General features: G+C 36.3%; 1 protein-coding gene across 6 annotated transcripts in view; it reads right to left on the bottom strand.

Annotated features, from left to right (window-relative positions):
• PDE1A (phosphodiesterase 1A) overlaps positions 1 to 27,419 on the bottom strand; it is a 157,127-nt gene that overhangs the window by 26,395 nt on the left and 103,313 nt on the right. For 5 of the 6 annotated variants that reach the window (XM_057411770.1, XM_057411773.1, XM_057411774.1 and 2 more), the window contains 11 exons: positions 23,640 to 23,822; positions 23,111 to 23,177; positions 22,049 to 22,165; positions 19,421 to 19,561; positions 14,789 to 14,889; positions 13,215 to 13,340; positions 7,798 to 7,899; positions 7,558 to 7,678; positions 3,521 to 3,602; positions 1,829 to 1,949; positions 153 to 337 (listed from right to left, as the gene is read on the bottom strand). In XM_057411770.1, coding sequence (XP_057267753.1) covers positions 153 to 337; positions 1,829 to 1,949; positions 3,521 to 3,602; positions 7,558 to 7,678; positions 7,798 to 7,899; positions 13,215 to 13,340; positions 14,789 to 14,889; positions 19,421 to 19,561; positions 22,049 to 22,165; positions 23,111 to 23,177; positions 23,640 to 23,822 — 1,346 coding nt within the window. The remainder of the gene's footprint in view (positions 1 to 152; positions 338 to 1,828; positions 1,950 to 3,520; positions 3,603 to 7,557; positions 7,679 to 7,797; positions 7,900 to 13,214; positions 13,341 to 14,788; positions 14,890 to 19,420; positions 19,562 to 22,048; positions 22,166 to 23,110; positions 23,178 to 23,639; positions 23,823 to 27,419) is intronic. The other variant, XM_057411775.1, reaches the window with a different exon arrangement.

Here is a 27,419-nt window from a genome sequence, read left to right as displayed (position 1 = left end):
AGAATAAAACAGGACCATCTAAACAATAAAGACATAAAAGATATGAATACAAGACAACTATGTATTTTTATAGATTGAAGGAAATTAAAAAATGAAATTAATGGAAGGTTAGGGAGTAACCTATGAAAACTTTCCACCTTAGTATATCATACCTTCTACTGCTAATTCTTTCCATCTTTCTTTGTTTGCTTGTATGATCTTCATCAAGTTGGCCTTAAAGCTTGTTAGATCTACAGTTGCTAGAGAATTTTCTGTGTGAGTCCCTCCATCACTTGTACTTTTAAAACCGGGTCGTCTTTGTGCTTCAGCATTGCTTACTGCTCCCAAAATATTTTGGCTGCAGAAGGGAAAAACCCCTAAATTATTAACACTGTCAGGTAACTTTAATAGTATACAAACAGCTAATTTGAAAAAAACTCCCTAGGACCTACATGCAATCAGTAATTTGAAATAATAGTTTTCACCAAAGAGTGGCTGAGATACAAGGTATTTCTTCAACTCATGAAGCTGTAACCCGGTACCGATTCTTACCAACTTTTTTCCAGGGAATTCTTGAAACAAATGCAATAGCTGAAAATACTTGTAAGTTGTTTCTTGAAAGAATGTTTATATAGCTATTTAGCTTCTTAGCTGTGTTTCTGAACAGTGAATGGTATATTTGGAGCTCACATTAAAGACATCTGAAAGTAATTGCTTTATCCTGAACCTCACTTGAGGAGGCTTTGCTGGATCATAAGACTTTGTTCATCTACCTCTGAGTCAGGAAGATCAACTGAAAATGAAGCCTGGAGCTATTAATCATTTGCAGCTGCTAATAACTAATTTGTGAAGAAGAGAGTAGGTAAACAAATTTGTTAGCAAAGCCTTAGCTTAGCACTGTCCTCCAAACCACTAAGAACCCTGTCATAAATACCTATTTCTAGTAACTTCTACTTACTTCTAGTAACCAAAATGCATGTAAACTCATGATCAGAAAAGTTAGGTTCATCATTTTACAGTTAAATTCTAACTAATGCACAGCAAGTGTAAAACTGCCCTGAGCAGTTGTCATATGAGTAGTCTCTGAAAGCTCGAATTACAGTTTTAAAATGAAAAAAATGTGGTAAAAGGCACTATTTGTAAGAGCAGCATCTGATTACTGAACAATGCTTTCAATATGGAGTCACTCAGATAACAGTGTCTGTCACAGCAAGTTTGTTTTACAGATAACTTCTATAATGATGCAAAAATTAACAGCTTGATGGGCAACCCCACCCCCTGCGACATCTCACTTATACTGTATTTAGATCTCTCAAGTGGACTATAAGTGGAATCCATTTTGTCTCAAGGGTATATATCAAATAATACTAGTATGGAAAGGTGAAGAAGAAAAGTGACCTACAGCATCGTAAGAAACAGGAAAAAAATACCCTGAAACCACCTTCACCACCTCCACTTCCAAATGTCCCTGAGAAAGAGTGACTTTTGGTACTGTCAATTAAAATGATACTGAAAATGGATCAAGATAAGAGAACCAGGAACTCCAATAATTTACTGCAAAGCTTATAGTGAAAGGAAAAAAATTGTTATTAGATATGCTGTAGAAAATCAGCTTTATATTTTACACGTGTATTCTGCTCATTATTGTGCTTTTGCTTTTATATATGCACAACTGTCCACAGTCAATGGAGTAATAGCATACTGCAAATACAACATGAAACCACATGGTGGCAATACCGTACAGCTATTTAAGTTACTTTTCCAACTGCTAAAATAATTGCAATAATTCTGAGAATGACATTATTATGTTAATTTATGCTAATTCAGTAATTAAGCAGAGCAGTCATACCTGGGTGCCCCAAGTGCAGGACTTTCAGATTTTGATGCTTCCTCTATAAGAGGCATAACAATTTTCTCCATTGAGTCCGTAAGAAGAGAAAATGTTGGTTCTACTATGAAATCAATGAAACCTAAGAAGATAAAGAGAGAAAAACAGATTTTACATTTCCACAGCTCTCAAGTCTAAAAAAACCCTTGATATCAAGCTGATTTTCTGACTGTAGTCCTGATTCAATATACTAGATACCAGCAGTATAATCTTGAAGAAAAAAAGCACAAGTAAAAACAAAGCACTTGAAGCTGTATAAATGTAACTAGATATTAATAATTACAGCTTTTGATTCCTTTTTCTTGTAAATTTTATGCACTGCAGAACACACCTACCATTTGGAATGAATAGAAGGGAATCTACCATTGAGTCAGGGGGCTAGAAGTCATACTGTCTCTTTTGCTATTCGGAGCTTCTTGCCAAGGAGTTAATATTTCAAATTGCTGTTTGTTATTCTGTGGAGGTAAAGTGTTATTTCACAGTGTGTAGGAGTGTTCTGTCAAATCAGTGAAGAGAACAAGTAATATCCTTAGAAGACAGCGTTCATCCCACAGTTCTGAGATGTCAGCTCCGAACAATGTCTTTTACATTTTAAAGTGCTCATCAAGGTATGGAATGACACAGTGAGAGAATGAAGCATTATTCTCTGCTGAGCACTTAACAGAAAAAAAAAAAAAAAAGCAAAGCTAAAACACGAGCTAGCGATGGATTTCCAGATGTCTTCATACTCTAACCATACAACATAGCACAAAGGTGAGCAACAGTGCGTCAGCCTTGGATCCAGCTTCCCTCCCGCTATAGGTATGATATGAGGCTCAAGCACATTGCCTTTCAAGTCCCAGTGAAATGGAATAAAGGATATTTTGAGTGACAAGATCAGACACGATGACATGCTTCAATTCAAGGGTAAGACTGTCACCTATAGAATACCTTCCTAAATACTCTGTTCACTCATGTAAAAAGTACAGCTGTTGGTAGGACCTACTGCCTTACCCAGTATGCTTCTAGGGTAGGTCCTTGTAACGAGCCCTTATGATCTTTACCAGTTTTATTTTCTTATTATTGCTGATGGAAAAGGAGATAGAACCAAGAACCACATTTCTGAAAACGGGAAGCTGAAGTTTGGCCACTCTTGACCAAAATGCAATTAGGACTGACAGTAACAGAATGCAGTGGTTCTTGTCAGTCCAAGAAGGCTTGACCCTGCCACACTGACAATCTTAACTGCAGTCCAGATATCTAATGTATTAATTAGCTTTAAGTTGAGATTCATCTACAAAATAGTACCCAGCTTTCAGATTATAGAAGAGAAGAGAAAGACCTGTGAGTTCTTGAGCAAGAGTCAAACTCTCTGAGGACATGATCTACCAAACCCTAAATTGTGTACAGTAAATGTTGGGTTCACATCCGGTACTTTGGTTAATCCCTCTCTTACCCTTCTTTGGCATCACACATGCTGAAATTACTTCATGTTCTTTTGAAACCAGCACATTTCTGCTGTAAAAGCATATGAGTTTGGTAAACAGTTTCAAAGATATACCTCTATGTAACGGTATTTGGAACATCTGCAATTCACAGATGTATAGGAAATGCCCACAGGATTTTATATGCTCCTACACAAACAAGAAAAAGAAAAACACGACATGTTATTACCTATTTGGGACTGAGCAACCAAAGTAGACTTGCGGTCACAGAGCGGGGAAAATTGAAGACCTAAAGCAGCCTCCTTGTCTCCCTGCAAACAACAATATTTAATATTACAACCACATACTTGACAGAGGGACAGAGAGACAAAGGAATCTGAACATTCCAGTATTTATTCAACAGATTACTTTGTTCGCTTATATTCCTAAATAAAAGCAAGCCACAAACCTCATGTTTTATCTTTAAATTTTCAGGAAAAGTTAAAGTCAAACTCTAACTTATATTCAGCAACTTTTATCTAAAGGAACTTATTGCAAGCAAGTTCTCCTCCAGAACAAGGCACCTACTGATGAGATTTAACATATATGAAGTCCTTCAGTATTCACAGGTTAGTGCTGCTGACCCCAGATGTAATGGGATTGGAGAGATTTAGACATGTTTGCAACTGTAGGCCAAATGCTAAATGTTTCCTTCTGTCACGTTGGTTTACCACATACTTCAATGGATTTACATGGGACAAGGGCATGAACCTGACTAGAACTCATTCTCACTAGCAGGCATATGGGCATATGGCTTCTGCTGAAGCCATAGAAAAGAACAAGCTCAATTTCATTACAACGATGATTTGTACAACCTACTTCTGAGAATATTTCACACCTAACACATTAAAAGAAGGTTTTGTCATAACAGACGAGGGGGTGTTATCTCCATTTTCAGTATGTTAGACATGCAAGTCAGCAACTGACTTGCTAAAGTTCAAAAAGAAAGTCTAGTGGCTCAAATGCTGCTGATTGCAGGTGGGCTGGACTAGTTGACCTTTGAAGTTCCTTCCAACCCAAACTATTCTATGATTCTATAAAAAACCTGAAGAGGCATCATTCAAAGGAAGCTATAATTTATGTTGCTGGAGAAGCCTAGTCCCCAGAAGCACTGACATTACAGATATAGGAAAACTTAGTCTTTCAAGTAAAATGAATCACCATATTACATCAGACATGGAGACATGACTGTTCAGTGGGGAGCAGTACATGAATATACCATTTTCCCAAAGATCTCATGAGAAGCTGATTCATGAAGGGGGCAGTATCAACATTCCTTAGCCTTTTTGTCATGTGTCATTGAACTAGACTTGGGGAAAGTTTAAAACTGTAATACCAATAAATGCACTTCAGCCACAAGCACAGATGTAGCTCACAGATTGTGTTTCACGTGGAAATGGAGAGTTTTATCATTATGGCCTTTAAATTTTACACATAAGTGTTGATACTTTGATTTCAGAGTGTAGATGAACACATGAATACTTACTACTAGGAGCAGTGCTAGTGGCATCTCCATGTAAATGTAGGAGCCAGACTGTGATATAATATAAACTGGGGTAGTTCTAATGATTTCAGCCATTGTTACATACAGGATTTCTAAAGCAATATTAATTGTCTGATCTTCCCTTAACTAGGTATTTAAAAAGAGAAAATTTAACATAAGAATCAGTTTGATTTTTTTTTCTGTTTTCAAGCAACTCTTTATCCCAATCATTAATTACTTTGCAATTAATATAATACATGATTAATACTTAAATGTCATATAAGTCTAAGTCTATAGTAATTGTAATAACGGACAGAGCACCAATATTTAAATTGATCCTGAGAATTTCATGAGTTTAAAATAAAGATAAAAATCAGTAAGTAAAAAAAAAAAAAACACTTTCCCAGGCGCTGAACAATCTTGACAAATTCTCTTTTTGTGCTTTTGGAGCTATTCACACTGACAGCAGAATGTTAAAGGAGCTGAGATACTTCTTTGAGTGTCCTGAACTATGTATTTCTTTATTTTAAGGTTTCAAGATGGGTGGGTGTATTTTTATTTTAAACAAGTAGCTCTTTTTTTTTTTTTTTTTTTGGCATTATAACACACTTTCTGTAGTTGTGTCTTTTAAGCGTAATGCATTGTTTGGCTTTTTTCAACTGTCACATTTTAACTGTTAGCTTCAACTGTTACCTGAAGTTTTTTTGTCTAGGTGAATGTTCATTTTTGTTGGTGCACACTACTTTGAAAGCTGCCTGTTAAAGCAATGGTTTCGCATCATCAGTTTCAGACTCTGATGCTTTTCCCTGTAAAGCAGTAGAAGTAGTTGAATTACTATCTTTTAAGAAAAGAAGAGGAATTAATGTGAGGTGTCCCTGCCCATGGCAGAGGGGTTGGAACTAGATGATCTTAAGGTCCTTTCCAACCCTAATTATTCTATGATTCTATGATTTTGTATATATTTGGAGTACTTCATCTTGGTTGAAACAGATTTGGAAATCCCAGAGATTTTTCACCATGCACTTATATCAGCAGACCAGAGGATGCACAATCAAGCCAGTACATACAGGAAGCAGGAGACCTACTGTGTCTGCACTGCTCAGTGCATTTATATATGTACTGTTACTTGATCGCACTTTACATTTGCTGGAACTACTCCACACACACTGTTCTTAGTAGTATGTATAAAGAGGGATTCAGTTCCTTGCACACTCCTCTACAGCCTGAAAGACTTTCATATTGCTAAGCTGCAGACATACATACATGGTGATTTGATTCTATTGTTAAATGCCTTCTCAAGTGTTTGCACAGCTTATTTGGGATCCAGTTACTTCTAATGAAAGGATAAAGAAATAACTAAAACATTAGCTGATCCTATGCACTCAATGACCAGTGTGATACTGTTTACTGCTAGTGCTATATCCACTAGACTGGACGCATTGCCTCACTGTCCCATGGGCTGTCTAGTCTGTCTCTCTGTGTCTAAAATGTTTTTACAGTTGGTCATTCCTGACCTTTTCAAGTAATATATATCTGTGGTAATCTGCTCCTCCTTTTTCTTCTCAAGTACAAAATCCTCAGAATTTCCATCTACAGAAGCAAACACAAACTCATGACTCTACTCAGTGTTTCCACAAAACTCAGTCCATTCATTATTTACACTAAGGCACTGTGCAAAGCCCAGAGTCAAGGCTGTCCTGATGCTCCCTGCTGAGAATTCTTATAAAGGACCTCTAAGAACCAAGCAAGAACCTTCTCAGGCAGATGGGCCTAATAACCTTATACTGACGTACTGACTTTTTTATTTTCTGACACCTTTTTCCTATCTGATTTGAAAATGGTAGCATAAAGCAAAATACAATGAACCTGAGCAAGACATACACTGTTCCGTTATCTGTATTGACCAATTTTTAAACCATTTTTAACTGTAGAAACTGGGTAACACTTAAACTGGATTTGGATTATTAATTATATTCAGTAACTGTTATGTTCAAAATGTGCATGGGCACAAATATTCATTACTGGGAGAGTATTGCTTTGGAGAGATGTGGGTTCTTTCACCTGCTGAGGTGAGTAAAAAAATGGCAACAGTGACACCAACACCTACTGGGCTTTCTCTTTGAATTCAGTATCTCACAGAAATTAAGACTTTCACAAAGGTGTGTCTTCTTTTTTGTTTTAGGATGTATGGGCACAATATTAACAGGATGATGCTGTCTACGCTCTGGCTTTCGATTAGGCTGTTATGAAAGCAAAATCTTCAGATCTATGTGGCATATGCATGGGCAAGTACTGTCAAGGAAAAGAAATAGGAGGGCTTTCCGAAATATGAAATGGAGACAACTTTTTTCCTTCTTTGCTGAAAATGAATTCTTCCTATTTTCAAGCCCCTCATCATACCCTGCTAGTGCTTCTTTTTTAACTCAAAGCATATATAAATCTCTCTCTACAGAATGAAAACAGCTTGACAAGTTATATTATAACTGAAAGAAAAAAACCCTGCTACAACTCAGAATCCTGGTATCAGCTGAAATAGATACAGAACCGTAACAATTTAATCTTATTCATGCACATATCAATTGAATTAATGTCAGTGGCATGTGTGAAGAGTATAGAATATATACTACCGACTATGCTTGTCAATCACAACCAACAGCATTCTTGCTGGTAGACTTACAAAAAGATTTACTTGTGTAACCATTGCTTCTTGAACTAGACTTATTAAAGGATTTTAAAAATGGCACCTGTCGAAAAAATTCTTCCATCAGGGCCATGGTCCACCGGTAGTGCAGTTCCCAGGATTTTGCTGGATGGCTTATGTCTGCTGCATGTAGAATCAAAGACATGGCTTTGGCTTTGTCTACCCTGTCAATTCAAGGACATGCTCCAATTATCTCAAAACAAAAGCAACTATTTAAATTCTTCTCTTGTACATGAGCTCATTGAAAAACTATAGATAAGGAACAGAATGGAAAATAACCTACCCCTCTGTCTGCTGGAGAGTATGTCGCATCGTCTTAATTTGTTGAAAATGACCTGACATATCTGTAGACAAGACCATCTCAATGACCAAGCTACGCAATTCCCTATGAATAATTAAAAGCAAAATGACCGATTACATTTAATTTATTCTATGTACGGTACATTTGTGTAAGCAGTACTTGTTAATTTATAACTTTTTTTAACAACATCACAGGGTTTATTACATTTTAAAAAACATTTAAATAAATCATTAACAACTTAAACGTTGTATCCTAAAACAATTCTGCAAAACCAATGTACTTCAGAAAATGCACTTTGCATTAATTATTTCAGAGTCACGCTGTTTTGTAATTCCTCTTTTCTAGTGTATAAACTAAAATCACATGCAGGTCTGTCATCCATTATAAGTCTTTCCTTATTTTTCCAGCAATATTCAAAAAACCAGTTGGTTTTACCACCATACAAGAGGGTATATTTGTGTCTTTTATTACTGCCCTTATATTAGTGCAGAGCAGGCATAATGCTAAACCTGTGAAGAAGGCTATGGAAAACTCAGAAGAACAAGAGGTATGACACCTGAAACCCTTATCAACAATACACCAATACACCAATACATGAACATTATGACAAACTACCCTTCATGTCAAAAATACCTTATGCTTATTTCATAAATCAAAACAATCTTGGGATTTATAATTTATCTATATCTTGGTATTGTGATCAGAGATGCTGGCTTGCCCATCAGCTTTCTATTAAATGAATATGAAATAGTAAAACATGAATCATGTAAGAAAGTGCATTAATTCTGATAGCGTATGAATGTACATTGACTTTTGTCAACAGTAATTCCTGATCTGGGAATTCTTCCCTTAATGTAGGAGGGCTGTATATAGACCATGTCGGAGTCTGCTGGGTCTTTATTTACATGTTTTTATACATGGCCTAGGAGGATTTATGAGCAAGTGTTGCTTACATGTATCCTGTGGACAATTCATCACATTAAGTCTTTTATTATGTAGCATATACCTTCATGAGCACAATCCCAACCTTAAGAATGTCCAAGTATCACTTATAACATTAGAATCCTGCTTTGGTCATTCTCACTGACCTTTCAGATTGTTTCATGTCTTGAATTTACCTAACAAATATGTTTCTTGAAAGGACTGTTTTAAAGAGGTAAATTGCAGTTTTCTTCAGGGCTGTTAGAATCGTTTATTTTAAAAACTATTAAGACTGTTGTTGACCTGGTACTCCTCATTGATTTCTGTGTATTTAGCCCTGATTTGCTTTGATATAACTGGGTAAAGACTCAATCCTCTCATTTCTACTCAATAATATGCAGCCATAGCAACCTGTGTTTAGAAAATGCCTTACCTTATCTGACCTCATAATAAGATACTAATTAATCTGCATCCCAACTGTTCCTCCTCCACAGTGCTTTGAAACTGTACCGTTCAAACACAGCAAACCCATTTAATAAAGAAAAAAAAGCAAAAAAAAAAAGGGAACAAACAGCTAAGACTGCATGGACACTGAGACCTCTGCACTGCTAAACCTCGTTGTTTGTTAAGACTGAAATAACTATCACTTCCCCATTCTATGGGAGATTTTCCTAGGAACTTTCCATGTCTGAACTTTTAAGAGTAATGAGAAATAAGTTCACAAGACACACAGAGAAGCTACACACTGCTTTCAGTTTATTCATAGTGTTGCAGCAGCAGACAAACTCTAATTCTTACCTCCATCACCTGAATAAGGATCAAATAATGTAACACTGTTCTCCTCACACACTTCTGAAGAGTTCAGGCCAATAAAAAAGGCTGCTTAAGAGGTAAGGAGAGGCTCCCCACCTACAGTCTGCAGTTTTTTCCTGTCAGCACTCCCATCCATCATCAACAGAGTGATGGAAAATTGAGAACTGACAGGGAAATGTTATATTTGTAGCTTTACTAGAGCTACGAATGCTCAGTCTACTACCATTTCATAGAAGATTACTCTTGGACTTAAACCATTCCCAAATTGTTTCCAAGGGAAAAAAAGACCATCTCAGATTTGATATTGAAGGAGACCTCAGCTGGTCTCATAGGTAACTCCTGGACAGAAATCTCTGCTCATTTCATTAAGCAGTACGCAGCTATATGCATTGAGATAATATAGTTAGCACTGCTTATGCTACTGCAGCAAAGAGATATACAGGTCTTGTCATCTTTAGTTCTATGATGGGATGTGGTAACTGTAACTGTATACACATACAGTGTATAGTGGTTTTAGGGGGCCCACAGTTGGAAGCTAACCGTTTTTGAGTATTCAATCTCCTTTTTTCATAAGTAAACAGTCATACCCTGTACTATTATCCTTTCTTAACCCTCCTATATCCATCTGTCCTATGGATAGGATATGGATATAAAAAAATACATAATATAAAAAAATAGATACAAGATGATGTGAAAAAATTACATGAATAATGCTGTAATAAACAAGAGACAAGGAGTGGCTCTTGAATTTCCTGGAAAAGCAGGTAAGCAATAAACAGAAACTAGCTTTACCTGGATTTGTCAATGTCAAAGACATTTAGTCTGTTGGAAATTAATGTGGAAAAAAAATGCAGGAACAGGATCAGATGAGCAAAAGCAAGTTGAGAACTGAAGACTTAAGGTTCATCTTGCAAGTTGTTGTGATCCTGCTTTCCTCAAACAGAAGAATCCCAAGGGAATTTGTGAAAGAAAAGCTGTTCATTACGCACTGTATATAAAGCATGTTTATGAGTCTGTTTTAATATCATCAGGCAATATATCATATATCAATAATCAGTCTGACATATGACTGGAATGATTTGAGGCGATAATACCATCTGACCATCTGTTGATGTAACACATAGGCTGCTAGAACACCAGAAACCTGGTAAATCAAAGGAGAAAGGGGAACAAAACGGATTCCCCTTTAGTTATTTAGGGGCACTATGTGAGGGAGACAAGACAATATGAAAAACTGGAATATATTTTCAGAGTTGAGAAAAAGAGTGAGAACTGACTATGAATGTCATATGCATTATCCACAAAGGACCTCATCATCAGAATGTTGGCAGTACTTTCCTCCTCAGACCCAAACCCTACGTTATAAGCTTAACTGAAGCTGACAGTTTATTAGTGCATTTATCTTCTTAACGTTAACATGTAGAAAAGAAAATGTAATACTATAAAGCCGTTCTCAGTCATTTTGCTTCATCTTGCTGAAATAATTAGCAGAACCACAGTTTAAATAGGTAGTGGTGTTAAATTTTTAGAAAAAGAAATTGCTGCAACTCAAGAAAACAGATCTGACAGTAGTCAAGAAATTAATCAGTGCCAGGAAGTACATTAAAAAGTTGAATGCATTATCATTTCCATTTACTGCCAATTTGATTTAGTGCAAACTTCAAAACTGTTAGTTTAACAGCATGATTTTCAGTATAGACCCAAAAGTTAGCTGTAGTAATAATTAGAAAATTGAAGAGCTTCTTTTAAGTGGCTAACAGATCTGTCACTGCACCAATTAACAACTGTGTCTGATTACAGGGTAACAGGGATTTTTGGATATTAAAAACAAATACCAGAAAACCATCATTTCCACAACCAACCCTCTAAATTAAAGTCTCAAACTTCAACAGGTTATGCAGGTTCTCAGACAGGCACTTTGGAATTTACTGGTTTGTTTGAAAGTACAGACTGCAATTGCCTAGCTAAGAGACAAAATATGGAACTGTGCAATTGCCTAGCTAAGAGACAAAATATGGAACTGAGTGTCCTAATTTAGTTGCTTGATCTTATTTGTCAGTTCATACATCTCTTCTAAATTTTACTGAATAGCCCCAACAAGAGACAATAAATTACTTTCTCTGATTGCCAAATATACCAACCTCAAACTGGCTGCATATAACAGTGGACTGCATCTATGCAGCCACTCTACAAAAAAAAATAATTGCAAGCTAAAATAAGATGCTGGAGGAAATCCTAATTGGATTACAGTGAGAGGAGACTGAAAAGCAAGCACAAACACACTGTATATGATTGAGCAGCTTCTGAAAGCATGCGGTAGTTTATCACCAGTTCAAAAACCATGGAGAAAAATGCAAGAAAAATTGAGCAAAGGGTCCATAACTGGACCCTCTCACTTTGTATTCAATAAAAAAAATAAAAATATTTTAAGTGTTTTGGAGTAGCTACAGAAAAAAAAATAAATAAATTGAAAACCAAAAGGGCTGTCACACACCAATAGACTTTATTTAGGGGGGTTCTGATCATGTACATAAGTAAAATCACATAAATCTAGCATATGTAACAGTTCATCTGCAAATACACACACCACCAAAATCTGTTGTCACATTCACATATTCCTTCATAATAGTATAGTTTTGTGAAACTATAAATAAATCAGTGGTCAAGACCAGGTTGGACAGAGCCTTGCGTGGCATGGTTTAGTGGGAGGTGTCCCTGCTCATGGCAGGTGGGTTGGAACTTGATGATCTTAAGGTCCTTTCCAACCCTAACTATTCTATGGTTCTATGATTCATATATAAAATATATATTTAAATATGTACTTATATATATATATAAATAGCTTTATTATTCATGGTGGCATCATTCACAGTAGGAGACTTTCCTGGAAGTCGAACATCCCTCTCTGAATTTACAGGCCACTTATTTATTTTTAGGATCTCTGAATAATACCTGTGTTTACAATAACACAGAGAAGATATATTTTAAGTGTTACATGGAGTCATTAAAAATATACAAAGATAAGATGTACTTTTTAATAATGGAGAAAGTCTTATCTCTAACATTTGTTCGTTTTGGTCTTACAGGTCTTGGTATTTGTGACATATCAATTATGATCCCGATACTTTCAGCTGGTCAAATTTTATTCAGGAGTCACACTACAACTAAGAAGGAGAAGAAAAAAAAAAACATATTTCTCCTGGGCCTTTAATTCATTATATTTTACTCTCCAATTAATAGTTTTTAATGCTTAAGCATGATGTGACTGCTGTGCTGTTACGCAGGAGAAATCCCAGAGGCATTCGTGCTCAAGCTGGCAGCAGAGTGACTCTGCACTGAGGTTTTAAACCACTGTTAGACAGCAGTAACCTAGCTCAAGAAGGGGAAGACAGTGATTTTCCTGAAGGGATATCTCACCTGACACTGTCCATGCAAATTGTTCCTCATAAATGCACAACCTCACTTGGACTTAATACAGTACCTCCAAAACAGTACTTTTTTACACCACAGTGTCTTTCCTAAGCTCTAAATATCCATTACACTTTCCAGTGCCAAAGTTTCTTCCTGTAATCTGAGCTCCTATACCAGACTCCACAGGGAAGGCCTGTTTCTTTTTATTATGTTTAAATACTGGAATTAAGTCTGAATGTCACAGTAGATCTTACCTCCAGTCATCTTTGGTTAAATTTGTCAGGATGTTCATCTCTTCTTCTTGCATGAGTCTATAAGCAGCACTTACATGATGATTTTCAAGAACAGAACGATCATTGTACAATATTGCAACATCTGACCTGGTGTTAAAATAAAGGCAAAATTTGCAGTAGCATCCTGATGACAGCCTTGGGGAAGGCAGGACTGTGTATTCTCTATAAGAACTATTGAATACATGTATCAAACTATATTTATTTGTTCTTATTGTAACAAATACTGATAAAGTTTCTATTCTAAGTGCATAAAAAAATATTATACCATTCTATGTACTGTTTGTGGGAAAGTCATGGTTTTAAACGCACAGTGTTTTATTTATATAACATTTATATAACAATGTTTCATTTATATTTGACAAAAAACAGTATCCTTTCCCTCTTAATTAAAGTCTAACCTACAATACCAAAAATACATACAGATCTTTACAAATTTTGAAGCAGTATGGATTTATCATAGTTAACTTCAAACATCATTAATTCTTGGCAAATTTGTTTCCTCAAGACCTGATCTTACTTGCTAAACAACCTTGGGTCTCCCCTCTCTGCTACACTTACGTTCTGATAAAACTATTCATGAGCATTTCAGTTTGGTCAGCTGAAAAGTATGTACTAGAAGAAAGGTGTGATGATTTAGCAGCACAGTTTACTATGATATTAATAAGGTAAATTCAACATCTTGTTCTGTTGAGCAATTGTATATACTGAGTGTAACCACCCACATATATGATATGGTACCAACGAATGTAAAAAAGGAAAACAGGATTGGAAATTTTATTTAGAGGGAACAAACCATAACCTACCTAAACACATTTACATCCATAATCCCATTAAAATCATGAGAAAATCTGTGATTTGCCAATCACGTATATTTATGAAGCACACTTTGATCCTCACAGCTATTTACGGCTATTTTAAACAGCTCTAAGGTCTGCTATGACTATGACAGCCATTTAATCAGCTTTTCTCAGGTAAAAGAAGCCTGGATTCATGGCCCTGGCATGCCACATCAGGACCAAGTTCCACTAGGAGGGAAGAATGAGCCTCATCACAAAACAAATACCTGTTTGCAAGTATGCCCAAGAAAAATTCAAAGGCTAACATTAATTTTCCACTTTTGCAGAGCAAAACATGAATGACAAAACTAGAAAAGTAATATAAATTTGGAACTACAAAATGAAGTTTATTTTTAGCCAGACTATGCTGAGGGAGAAAAGAATTATGTCTTTATTTCAGCTGCAGATCTAGATTTGTTCGTTATTGAAGGGCACATCTCAGGGGATAAGTATGTTACGGATTTAACCCTGACCTATCAGCTCCAAACTATAATGATTTCAAACACTAACTCCTTACTTTTCCACACTATGTTTGTTCATGTGAGCAGTCCCATTAACTGTACAAAGGCCAAGGAAACAACTTGTAAAATCAGGAATGACCTGGCTACTTCCTGGCTGTTTCAGTTAAGAGGCATGAAATGGTTCAGACCAATGAACAGCAAACTCCAGATATCATACTTAAGAGACCACTTCACTTACCTTGTCTGAATATGAAAATTGTTTGTGGTCCCAGTATGTTCATAATCATGGACAGCAGCTGCAAAGATCATTGCTAAAATTTCCAGTTCTGTGAGCCAGTGCTAGTAAACAAAAAACAAATTCTAATCATATTTTCTATAATAGCCTAACTCAGATTAAACACTACAGTATTGGAAATGTTTCGTATCACCTTCAAGTAAACTTTATTCTCATCTTATTCCAGGTGACTATATATCCATAACACCTCAGTATTATACAGTAAAATACCTCCCTGTACAGTAAATTACCTTGTACTTGTTATGATTTTTCTAAGACCAAATTAACATCCTTGTGGTCACTAGGAAAGCAAATATTAGCAGCAAAAAATATGTTACTAAGATAATTGTATGGTATATTTTGTAGCTGTTTTGAGTAGCAAGTATCTAATCTACCAGCCCCTACATGCCCTCACCAACTTATGGTATTTTCATCTAAAAACTTGATATGAAGTTAAGGTTATAATTTGTCTTTTAGTCAGCAATATATATGGCTCATAATAAATTCTAGGTACAACATCAGCATTAACTATATTTTACCAGAGTACACAGCACTAAAATTAGGCCTAAGGAAGATTTTCCTGTTCTAAATTTTATCATAGTTTGTACTAATGCAAAAAATGGGTGTACAAGGCTAGTATACAGTTACACAGAACAAAAGGTAATACAGGTCATGTATACAAAATAATGCAGACCCTAGAGTTTCGTGCACTTTTATACCTCTTGCTAACTAAGACTCTTCTGTATTGTTCAGTTTGTAAAATAACCTCTGTTATTTTATCCTTCAAGTTCTATTTCTTGAATGATAAATCATCCTTGAAGAGAAAATTTACTCCATCTAAAAATGGGGGCAGAAAAATCATACGACAATTAACCCCCGCAGTCATAGGACTGATTAAGTCAAATGCCAGTCAAGTACTTCCACACATATTTCAGATTTTTTTCTAGTAAAGTAAGCTTCTGTACTAAAGGATTGAAGAATGATCTCATCCTTATTCACCCATATATGCACATACATGTGTATGAATGGATATAATATGTATAAGCTGCCAGAAGTAGTAAAAGCTGCCAATAGTAGTATTTCTTTCAAAGAAGAAAGGAAACAGTCAAGAGTCATAAGCAATGTGAGAATAATGAAATAGGCCATTCAGTCAACAACAAAAAAAAAAAAAGACTGCTAAGGAACAAGAAGTACTGGCTGTTGGTGAAGTATAGATTTAAAAAGGTCACAACAGAGGAATGAGAATGTACTGTAAGCAGATCTAAAAATGGAAACGATGACCTTCATCGCATTGTGTGTCACAAGAAATCAGGCCATGACCAGTCCTCACTTTCACAATGTTTTCAACATGCCAAATAGAATAGAAACACAGAAATTATTAGTAACTAAAGCTAAACATAAACTTTTCCTTTAAGATGCCTTTCAACAATCAGCTTTTAAAGCAACCAAACTAGTTGCTATACAATGCATTTGTAAGAAGAAAAGCATTCCTTACAAACAATTTCTATAGGCTACACAGACGCTTCATATGGTAGTATATAAGAGCAAGTATTCTAGAGACTGTAGCTGTACAGCTGTAATTCAGATCAGTATTCAAATCAGAGAATTAGAGAACTACTCTTTACCTAAAGAATTTCTAAGGAAGTCAGAGACAGTTAACAAATGTTTTTCCCAAAGGCAGAAGGAAAAGCAGGTATCTGAAGGTCTGCAAGACTGTGAAAAGCTGGAACCTGCTTCCCTCCTGGAAGACACTATGACATGCAGGTGTAACACCTATAAGAAAAGATCTCTTCCATTGATATTTTCCAGTATTATAAATTGCTTATAAGCAAATAGATAAACTTTTAATGAGCTCTGGTTCAAACTAATTTTTTATACAATGATGGATTAAAAAATGATTAAGAAATGGAGTCTCACAATGCACTTATTGACAGTAAAGACATTTTTCCTTTAGTTTGAGCAATACAGGTATGTGGGAGGAGAAAAGGGATGGTGGGAAGATGATCGATGACTCAAAAGTTCTTTACAAGATGTATTCCCTGGAACTTGGATTTTTAAATCTTTAGAAAGATGGAGACTTCATAAATGCAAGCCTGAGTTATATATTTCTGTCTTATCATCTGGGATTTAATCTCTTGGGAAGGTTAATAGATTGTATGCCATCTGTGTAACTTTCTAACACATTTATCTGAGGTGGTCGGATCTTCTTTCTTAAGACAGACAGTAACTTTCTGAAAATACAACGATTATTTTATTTCTTTAGCTTTGACTCTGAATGTATGTTATTCTTCACTGGAATCTCTATAAAGGCTTGCGGAGGAGCACAAACTCTGATCAAACGCTGAAACATGACTGCCTATAAAAGATACAAAATGTATGATTTGAACAACAGGAATCATGAAAAGGATTTTCTAAAGCCCACGTTTTTGAAACATTTGCTTGAGTATATTTTTTAGAAGTGAACAAGTAAGACAGAAATTCTTTGGAAGCTTTGGGAGTTAATAGCAGTTTCTTAAGATACAATGAAAGCACAAGAATTGCATGCCAATCCGCAGAAATACCACAGGAATTTGATATAGAACTGCATCAAACTGACTTCAATCCAGGTGTTTGTTAGAGGGTACAGCAGAATTAAAGGAAGCATTACAATGGACATACTCTGAAAACTATTAGCCTGAGGAGCAAACTTCAAATTGTTATTGAGTAGGATTCGATAGGGTTAACCAGGCAACAGGAAAAAAACCCAGCAAGTTAAGTAGACCATATTCATGATATTGATGCATTCTCAAAAGGGAAATGACATTTGGGACAGAAATGCTTTGCAAGCTGCAGAATCACTAGGCCCTCTTTCAAACGCTGATTTCTATAAATGTTCCTTTTCCCTGGCAAGCTGCATCTGTTTGAAGGCACTCTTCACTAAGTGTTGTCCTAGTTAGATATCTTTCCAAGAACTTTTCAATGCCATAATTCAACAATTCAAATGTGAATATTTAAAACCTGGCCTAATTTTAGAGGAATATTTTGTAGCAGCATGGGAACATTAATAAGGTTTTACAGCAAAGTAACACCAATAAAGCCTAACCTTCTCCAAAAATAGTTATCCAAATCACTTCAAAGTGCTGTTACATGGTTAAGGTGCTAATAATGTTATACTTGAGTTGGAGAGACCATTCTCATTCTTGTGTGCACCCGATGGAATAGCAGATAATTCAAATACGAAGCAGGTTCCTTCATTCAGTGTTCAGTGATACACAACGTGTTTTGTAAAGCTGTTTAATCAATGGCTAAACATCCCAATTGGCTAGTATAGTTCTCCTAACAGGAAAGAATTTCCTTCACTTATCACTTGCAGCTGATCTTACAGTAGAAGACAAGGATAGGATAGGAAATGTGATTTAATCTGTTCAAGCTTCTTCTTCTATTAAAATATTATTTTGATAAGTGAATACAATACACAACAACTTTGATTTGGAGTCATCTTGGCAAGAGCTGTGCTTCAGTCTGATATGGAAGTCCTTTCTCAAGAAATCATCTCAATGTGGAAAGGAATCTTGGCTGGCCAAAGACTCCAGGGTTCATTCTGCACTCTGTACTTCTGTTAAAATGTAGCTTTAAAAACTTTATGCTTAGAAGCAAAACACTTCCTTCAAACAGTAGAATCAAAGCCTGCAATGATTAGGGACTCATTCTTGCCTCCACTGAAGCCAAAGGCAAAGATTTCACTGAAAAAAGGCTTAATATAAGTGAATGACTATCATTCATTGTGGATATATTAGAGCACAAACATCTAGAATCAGTCCTTAGAACTTTTCTACCCAAGTCTTGCAGAATTTTTTTCATGGCTGTGCCAACAGATCAGGCACTATCACTTCCCACCCTTTTTTTTTTTTTTGAAACAAGTGCATTCAGAGTGAAGACAAAACATCAAAAGGCCACTGACTGAGATGTCTAGCAAGCTGACAGTGAGGATACTCCCACTGCTGGTATTAGATCTAAGTGTTTAGAGTAAAAATGCTTGCACAGACTCACTTCAGTTCCCAAAGCAAATACTAAAAAGTATCGGGATATTTCAACAGTACAAGGCAAATGCAGTTCTCTACCTACTATAGGGACATAAAGTATGCAAGAACAATCCTAAATACGGTTATAAACTAAAAGAAAAAGCAGCTGCAGAGTACTTGAGTAAGCCTACACTGATTCAGTATATCTTTCAATGGCCAACACCTCAGCAGATACTAAAGCTTGCTTGCCTCTTCACACCTCCCAGGCTCTGATGTGGAAGCGAAAAATTCTCATCTGCCACTCCTGCAAATGTATCTGTTTTAGTATGATATGTAATACTCAAGCTAAGGCAATTCAAAGCAAAAAGAATTTAAGGAGGAATTTTTTTCCTCCTATTTTCCTCTGCACCAGCAGAATTTAGCCTGGAAGAACTGTCGAAATGACATAAATTTCACAGCCTGGATGGTAGCTCAGAATCTATCCCTGCACAGTTTTCAAGAGAGCTTTTTCCTGAAGAAAAGGCACACATACACATTTATTCTAAACAGCAGGGTTTGAGAAAAGAAGTAGATTGAACTTTGCAGTATTTCTTACCATGATACCAGTGTGAATCATTATGTAATGCACAGTTTGAGTAACGTCAGCTGCATGGATCAGATTGTGATACGGGTTTTTGTATTTGCTATAACCAAGTTCAAGAGCTTCAGCAAATGAAATAAGATTGGGAACAGGGATCTGGGGAGAAGTAAAAATTAAAATTATTGTTTTTTCCTGCAACAGCTGCAAAATTAATCATGCAAGAAATAAATTACAAATAAATGTACCATAGAACTCGGTTAAGAAACAACAAAAGAAAAAATTAAAATGTAAAGACATAATATTTCATACACATCAGGGACTCTTCACCCAAATCTTGTAGATCTAATATACCTCTACATACACCATGCATAGCATGTGGTTAGTGTACAAGAGACAGCAGAGCTATCAAGCAAATAGTTTTTAAGACTTGTCTGTCTGTACCAGGAATGCATAGATTGCTCATATCATCATGGCTTGACTTCCGAACGAAGATTTGGGAAGGGCTTTACCCACGCTTACTACAAGCGTGCTGATGACTAAAAAGGCCAATGTGAGATAGGGAAATCCGGCTGCAAAAGGCACAGCGAAAGGTCTCCTCGGGTGGTATAGGCGGGGCGCGATTCTTTCTATGTTGTCTTTTCTCCCCGAGACTAGTACTGGGTGAGTTCTCAAAGGAGTCAACGGCATTATGTATGGTGTGTCTCCAAGTCTCCCGATTCGAGGCCAAGGTGGACCACTGATGGTAGTCAATATGGCCAAGGCTAAGGTATTGTTCAGGGAGTCCTTGTATCTCTTCTTTGGGGCACTTCTCTTGTGGCTACCGGTGGCAAGTTCACTGTAAAACACGATCGTAGGGAGGCGGTGACCCTCAGGCAGGGGTCACCAGTATCGAGGCCATATTGCAGCTGCGCTGGGCAGGGCACGTCTCTAGGATGAAGGATCACCAATTGCTCATATAATAAAGGTATGACAGACAGGAGTCTAATAATAGGATTATCCTCTTTTCTTCACCAATTTTACCTTGCCTGAGACAAGATTTCCTTAAATCTGATAGTACAAATTCCCTTCCTTCTTTTCCTCCCGACAACTTATTATTCAACAGTCCCATTTATTTTCCCATTTTGCTGGTTTTGGCTGAGCTACATTTTTCTTCATAGCAGCTAGTATGAGGCTGCAGTTTGGATTTGTGCTAACACTGTTGGTAACACAGCAATGTTTTAGCTATTGCTGAGCAGTGCTCACACGGAGTCAAGGACTTTTCTGCCTCTCATAAAACCCCACCAGAAAGTAGGCTGAGGGTGTATGAGAAGTTTGGAGGGGACACGGCTGGGACAGTTGACCCCAACTGACCAAAGGGATATATATACTATAGTGCATGACTATGCTCAGCAATAAAACTAGGGGGGAAGCTTGGCCAGGGGGCTGCTGCTCAAAGACATCAGTCATTTGGTGGTGAGCAATTGTTTTCATTGTCATCACTTGTCTTTCCTTAGTTTTATTTCTATTATTATTATTATTAAATTCTTAAACTGTTCTCATCTCAAGCCATGTATTTTCTCACTTTTACCCTTCCAATTCTCTTCTCCATTCTGCTGGGGAGTGAGCAAGCAGCTCTGCAGGGCTTAGTTGCTAGCTGGGGTTCAGCCACAACCCACATATAATGAAATTATACTTTCCTTAAGATTTTTTTCTTCATTTAAAACTCCTACAAGGTAAACTAAAACTAATAAAGGTAACTAAAAGGTAAACTAAAAAGTGGGACTGAGAATGGGCTTAAGCACGCTGAGACAGTAATATCATGTACTTTCTGACCGTGCTGTTAATGGTAGCCCTGGTATGGTTCTGACTTCAAGCACCCAGAGCTTGAAGGGAAAATCTTGATGGGATATTTGTTAAAATATTTGATGGATTATTTGTTAACATTAAAATATTGGAATTGACTTCAGGGTGAGTCAGCCTTTTTGAAAGAAGAATGGAGTTTTGCAGTGGAGAGATTTTGAAACTATAATGAAACATTCATTTGGTACTATTATGATAAATTCAGCATTTTGATCCATTTTTTATCTCAGCCTTTTGAAGTTGTTTGTAAGTACTTCATATTGTATTCCAACACCCTGCAGACACCACTGAAAAGTTCTCCTTATATATTCTCCTTATATATTGTGAAGCTGGTTAGAAAAGGAAGGTTCTGCTGAAACCCCTGCAGTGGTGGGTAACATACTATGATCTAGGCCATGAAAAAAGTACTCAGGATTAACTAAAGTTTCCTGTTTTATTAGGAATCTTTGTTTCATGAAGCTGGGATACTGATCCAGTACTGAATAAATAGGCTGTTTGCATACTCCACTTATTTGATACTTACAGCGTCTAACTGCCCACTAGCAACATCCCGTAACAAACTGACTTGACATGGGACTACACAGATTTCCATTTTTTGGGTTGCAGAAAAACTTGCATGCTCTGTGTGAAGTTCCATTTGGTAGAACTATTGGCATATTACAATGTTTGATTTGCCTTATTCTTTGAAATTCTCCACTGCATTGTACAAAAAAAACCATTTCAAACATATCCTATCTTTCTTGTATTTTAAATTTGACATACTTATACTTGCATACATAGTTTTATTTGTGGCTAGTTTCTGACCTTGAAACGGCTCAAAAGGTCATATCGGGTAAACAGCTCATACATCATAAACTTCAGACTGTGCTCTCCACTTGCTTCATTTAGGGCAAATACGTCAAAAGACCATTTATCAACATCCTGTAGGTGAAGGGAAAAGAAAAAAAAAACAAAACCAAACATATAATTTCCATCTGTTTAAGCAGGTTTCCAGTTAATCACTGGGAAAGACATTTTGGGGTTTTTTGGAGGGAAGATGGAGAGTTTGGGTGTTTTTCTATCGTCTAACTCTTTGAAACTTCTACTGTAGATAATGACTATTTCAGTATTAACAATGAAAGTCATTGTGCCAGTTATGAATAAAATACTTGTAACATGACCTACGCAACTCTGTAAGCCTTAATCTTTCAAATTTAACTTTCTCCGCACAAATTGCCTATGGAACCTCATAGAGCTAATGTGAACACCCAATCTTTTAACAGGCTATTACGCAATGTCATTAACTCTATAGTCATACAGCAATTTGAGAACAATATAACAGCGTTTAACTTTTAGGAGAAAAGGTGAAATACTACATTCTCAACAAACAGCATTTTCTAATTGTACATAGCCATAGGAACTTGACTGCTATAAAAGATTGCCTTTTGGCTGAACTACAGTAATGCTTTTAATTCACAACAAATACTATACTTGTTCCATAAGCTGCAGCTTCTTCTGTTAGCTCTATCCCTATACTACTGCTCCTTTTCCTTTCCTAATAAGGAAACAAATGCTGCTGAGATGCTGATTACCATATCACTGGAAGCAGATAAAACTGTCTCACATTTCTGTACAAATTTTTATACAAATTTCATCCTATTGCTCTAATAGCATCTGTAATGAAATCACACTTAATCAGTGAAACAATAAACAGAATTATATGCTATTTTTTTAATTTTTAACTATTAATTTCTCTGTTCTGTGTGATCAGTTCTGTAGTACTATGTCTAGGGTATGTTCAGCAGAAAAATACACTAACTAACCCTAAAAATCACTAAACATATGTACAGATACATTCAAATTCCACAATGATTAGAATTATTTTACCTTAAATGTTACTATCACATCTGCTGGGTAAGCCAAACCAACCATGCTAGAAGTTCTTCGGTACATCCTAAAAAGAGCAAATAAAATATAAAGGAAGAGCGCTCCTTTAAAAATTACTAGAACAATTTATCTTTTTTGAAATTCATCTTTCAGAGTTTGTGAAATAACACTAGGCTATTTGAGGGTCTGATCCCAGAGGTGACATAAATCTTTTTATCGACTTAGGAGAAAAGCCCCTCTGATGGTATATTACTCTTTCACGTTAGTGCAGTCTTTGGCGCATTTTAGCGTAGAAGTTTCAAAGCCATCAAGTTAATTCCCAGAATTTTCCAAAGTTCAGGAGATTTCATTACAAATTTAGAAGTTCATTTGGATTTCTGTATAGAAAAATTGAGCAGCTGCAGAAATTAAAATGTAAATTTTGGCTCAAAGATTTGCTTCAGGTTCATCCCACCACTTAAGGGATCTTCAGTGACAGGCACTGTGGTTAAATGCAGTACTTGCTGTAACAGGAAAATAAAGTTCTCACCTTTCTACAAAAATCCCAGCCTGTACAGCGTGCACAATGCTTCGGAATTTGGGCTTTTCTTCATGTCTCCTTCTTACTATTCCCATTTCCCTTGTGAACGTAGAAGCTAACCAGTCCCGCACTTCCAGCGGGACTGAATCCGAATGGATGTCAGAGAGCTCATCCTCAGTGTCCAAAAGCTTCCTACAACAAAATTAATACAAGGTAACAAGCCGGCAGACTGAAGCAAAACAAGTATGGACAGGTGAACAGCTAACAAAACAGGAGCAGGAGTTGTCTGTAGAACTGACTCAGCACATCACTAAATGTCTTCTCTTGTAGACATACTGAAGGCACTGTGAAGCTGAGCACAGAAGGTATCTTCTCTCTCTCATGCTGTTCATGTTCCAGAACACAAAACATACGCAAATGCAAGATATTCAAGTGAAGGCAAGAGAAGATTTTTCTACAAAGATGTCACAGCTATGGTGGATGGAAGTATAACCAATGAGTTACAAAATCCTGAGGAGATGTCTTAAAACTGGCTGACGTGAACATCTGTAGAAAGATGGGTTGCTGCTGTAACTGAGAACACCAGTGGTCCATCTGATCTGTCCTTGAAAATGGTACAAAAAGTGTTTTGATACTTACATGTAAAGTAAACAATATTACTTATCAATGCTATGGTAAATGCATTTCAATGAATACCCTGTATGCATGCTCCTCATGTTGTTCCAGTGCAATAAAAGTATTAAAAAGAATAAATTTCTCTGTGTGGAGATCTGTATATCTGTTGAAGTTAGGCTAACAAATTCATAGTAGCAAAGATATTATACAAGATTGGATTGCGATTCACTTTTTACTAGTTTTAGTTGTTCAAAAGTTAGAAAAATGTATTTCTTTTGTAAAATAGAAAAATTATTAAAAAGTACTGAATTGAGGACATCAATTTATCTAGAAAAAGCCTGTAATTAAATATGTTCCTAAAATAGACTCAAGACTTCAATTCCACACTTCTATAAATCTACCAGATGTAAGAACACAACTTTTTCTTGTTATTTGCTCATATCACTCAGTCTGCTGGGGTTTTCCATGAACCAAATCCCTTATTTAGTAACAAAAAAAGTTTTCCTTCACGCAGTTATGCAAGAAATCCCAGATTTAGGAAGACCCAAATACATGTAAAACATGCCACCCTTTTAAAATATTTATTAATAGAGTACCGATTGAATTGCAGACTTTATTTGATTATATGGATCTATTTCTCTTGTGCTGTCTTTCTGAAATCCCTTGAGTCTGCATAAATTGGACACGAAGCAATGATGGACAAATTATTTTTACTGTAATTTTCTTATCAGGAAATCCAATTGCCAAGTTAAAACCTGGGTCTCTTCTCCTGAGTGAACAGAATTCCTGGGAAATAGATTTGGTGGTAATTTGGCTACCAGCATTTGCAGATGGGTATTTGGAAGAGGAAAACTATCACTTCTTTTCATTTTCATCTTGTTACCTCTGGCACTGTCTTTCTACTTACAGGATAACTCTGTTGACTCCCTTGTTAGTGCACTCTCCCCTCATATTTATTCAGTGGCTCACACCTTTCACTTTCTCTGTTTCTCTTCTTCAGCATTTTCAGAACCTTGCCTACTAATCTGAGGGATTATAGGAAGACACCTAGTAGGAAGCATGGTGCCAGAAGTGCTTGTTTCAGCAGCTCATCTGGCTGGCAGCACATATTATGACACTTTCAAATGCGGGTTTAAAAAAAAAACAACATAAAAGGCCCCCAACATCACCCCTGTTTATTGAAAGAACTGCAGAGATTTTCCTGTTTTTTTAGGAACATAAAATTATCACACTAGGTAGGCTTTTTAACACAGAGTGCAAGAGGAGCAGAATGAACAAGTATTAAGAGGTTTTCTGACAGTGGGACCCAGGCCAAAACTCAGCAATTTAATTTGGAGAAGCAGGACTTGTGTAGAGGAAATGATTTGGGCAAATTATCTTGCAAAACTGAGCCAAGGCTGAGATTGGCCATAGGTCAAAGGTTATAAATTGATTTTATTCCTTAAATTAAAAACTATGTTACAGTCCACTTAAATCCCTACTAGTCTATACATTATTATTAAATATCCTTGGAGAGATCAGCACATTTATATTTCTGAAGAATATTTGACATTTGATGTATTTGTAATGTAATCAGGAATAAACCTTATAATCTCTAAAAAAATATTTTTGGAAGTATTCCAACTGTTACTCAAATTAGATTAAATGATTCCAACAATATAAGGACCATAGGCATTAATTAGGCTGCCAGCACACAGCAGGGATATTCCGCATCACCAGCGCAGCATGAAGCACAACTCTACACCAGCTTGCTGTAGTTTGAAGCAGATCTGAATTTGGGACCAAGTCCTCAGCTCTGCAGATATGAGCCACTAGAGTACAAATTAAGGCTAGCAAAACACAGTTTTGCAGTTTCTCTAATCTTTTCAAACATTCCTCTAAAATATTCAGTCTGTAACTTTTAGTAACAGGAGTTACTTTGTGAAGACAGAACAGAGAAAACAGTTTTAGAAAAACTTGCTTATTTAACCAGTAATTTTTTATCAGAGACTACTGCTCTCTGATGAGAAGTGACTGAACCATGTGCTATGGGAGGGAGTGTTTCAGTGTCTCCGGTTCCTACTTCAGTAACTAGGGAAGCAACTGCAGCATAGAATTATGTTGGAGGCTCAATCCTTTGTAAATACAAGCTCTTAACAGATCCCTCAACACATAACCTTAGTAATTTCTCAAAAAGAATTAGTTTCTTTCAGAAGCCTAACTGAAATAGGAGAGGAAGCAAGGGCTAGTCATTCATCTCATAACTGTCTATTTTCTACACTTTCCTGACCTTTTGAAGAATAAGATTTACCTGACCTTTTGAAGAATAAGATTTATATTGGGTAAAATTACTCATGGTGTATGCATTACTAGAAAAGGCCTTCAAATAAATTCACTATTGACTGACATTCTTCTGTGATTACAGGGGCAGGGCTTGGATATGGGTCTAAACATATGAATAAATGGATAGTTAGATGGATACATAATTTGATGGTAATTTTATTTAGGAAGGGAAATAAATTAGGCTATCTATTGTACCGCACAAAATACGCTTAAATATCACAAATTCTTAGAATCCAATATTCAACTCATTTCGTAAGTTTTAACTTTTATCCACTTCATCTATTTATTCCTTGATTACAAAGTATAGTATTTCCATTACATTTCCATGGGTGTGCAAACATATGTATACATATACAGTACTGTGGATTCTGTGCAATACCATCTGATTTCTCACCTTTTACTTGCTGATTGTGAAAGAACTTCTTTAAAACAACCCAAATAAAGCAAATTTATATGTTGAGTCATAAAACCATCAAATTGCTTTTATCAGTACTTACTATTTAGATGGTGCACATATACATACAAATTCTACTAAATGTAACAAAAAGAACCTTCACTAGCAGTATCAGAACTTGTACACATTAAGCAGATGTACTAACAGTACCTCAGCACTTACACTGAAGTATTTGCTGAAATTTTCTTTTTCACCCAAGAAGAACCAGTTTTCGATCAGACACTAGAGTATATTTTCACACGGCTCTTGTTCCTTTCATATCGAATCATTTTACAGCTTGTTTGCTGGCCCCTAACCTACTGCTGTACATCACTGCAGCTAATGCATCAAGTAAATCACAGAGCCACTACACGCCTGTCCTCCTTGCTGTTACTACTTCTGCTGCTAAGAGCGTAACC

Source organism: Pezoporus wallicus, unplaced genomic scaffold, assembly GCF_028554395.1.
Source record: "Pezoporus wallicus isolate ANWC-B61680 ecotype Strahan unplaced genomic scaffold, APGP_CSIRO_Pwel_v1 contig_6732, whole genome shotgun sequence".
NCBI classification, from domain to species: domain Eukaryota; kingdom Metazoa; phylum Chordata; class Aves; order Psittaciformes; family Psittacidae; genus Pezoporus; species Pezoporus wallicus.
Note: the sequence above shows the minus strand (reverse complement) of the source record. Positions and strands in the feature narration are given on the sequence as shown.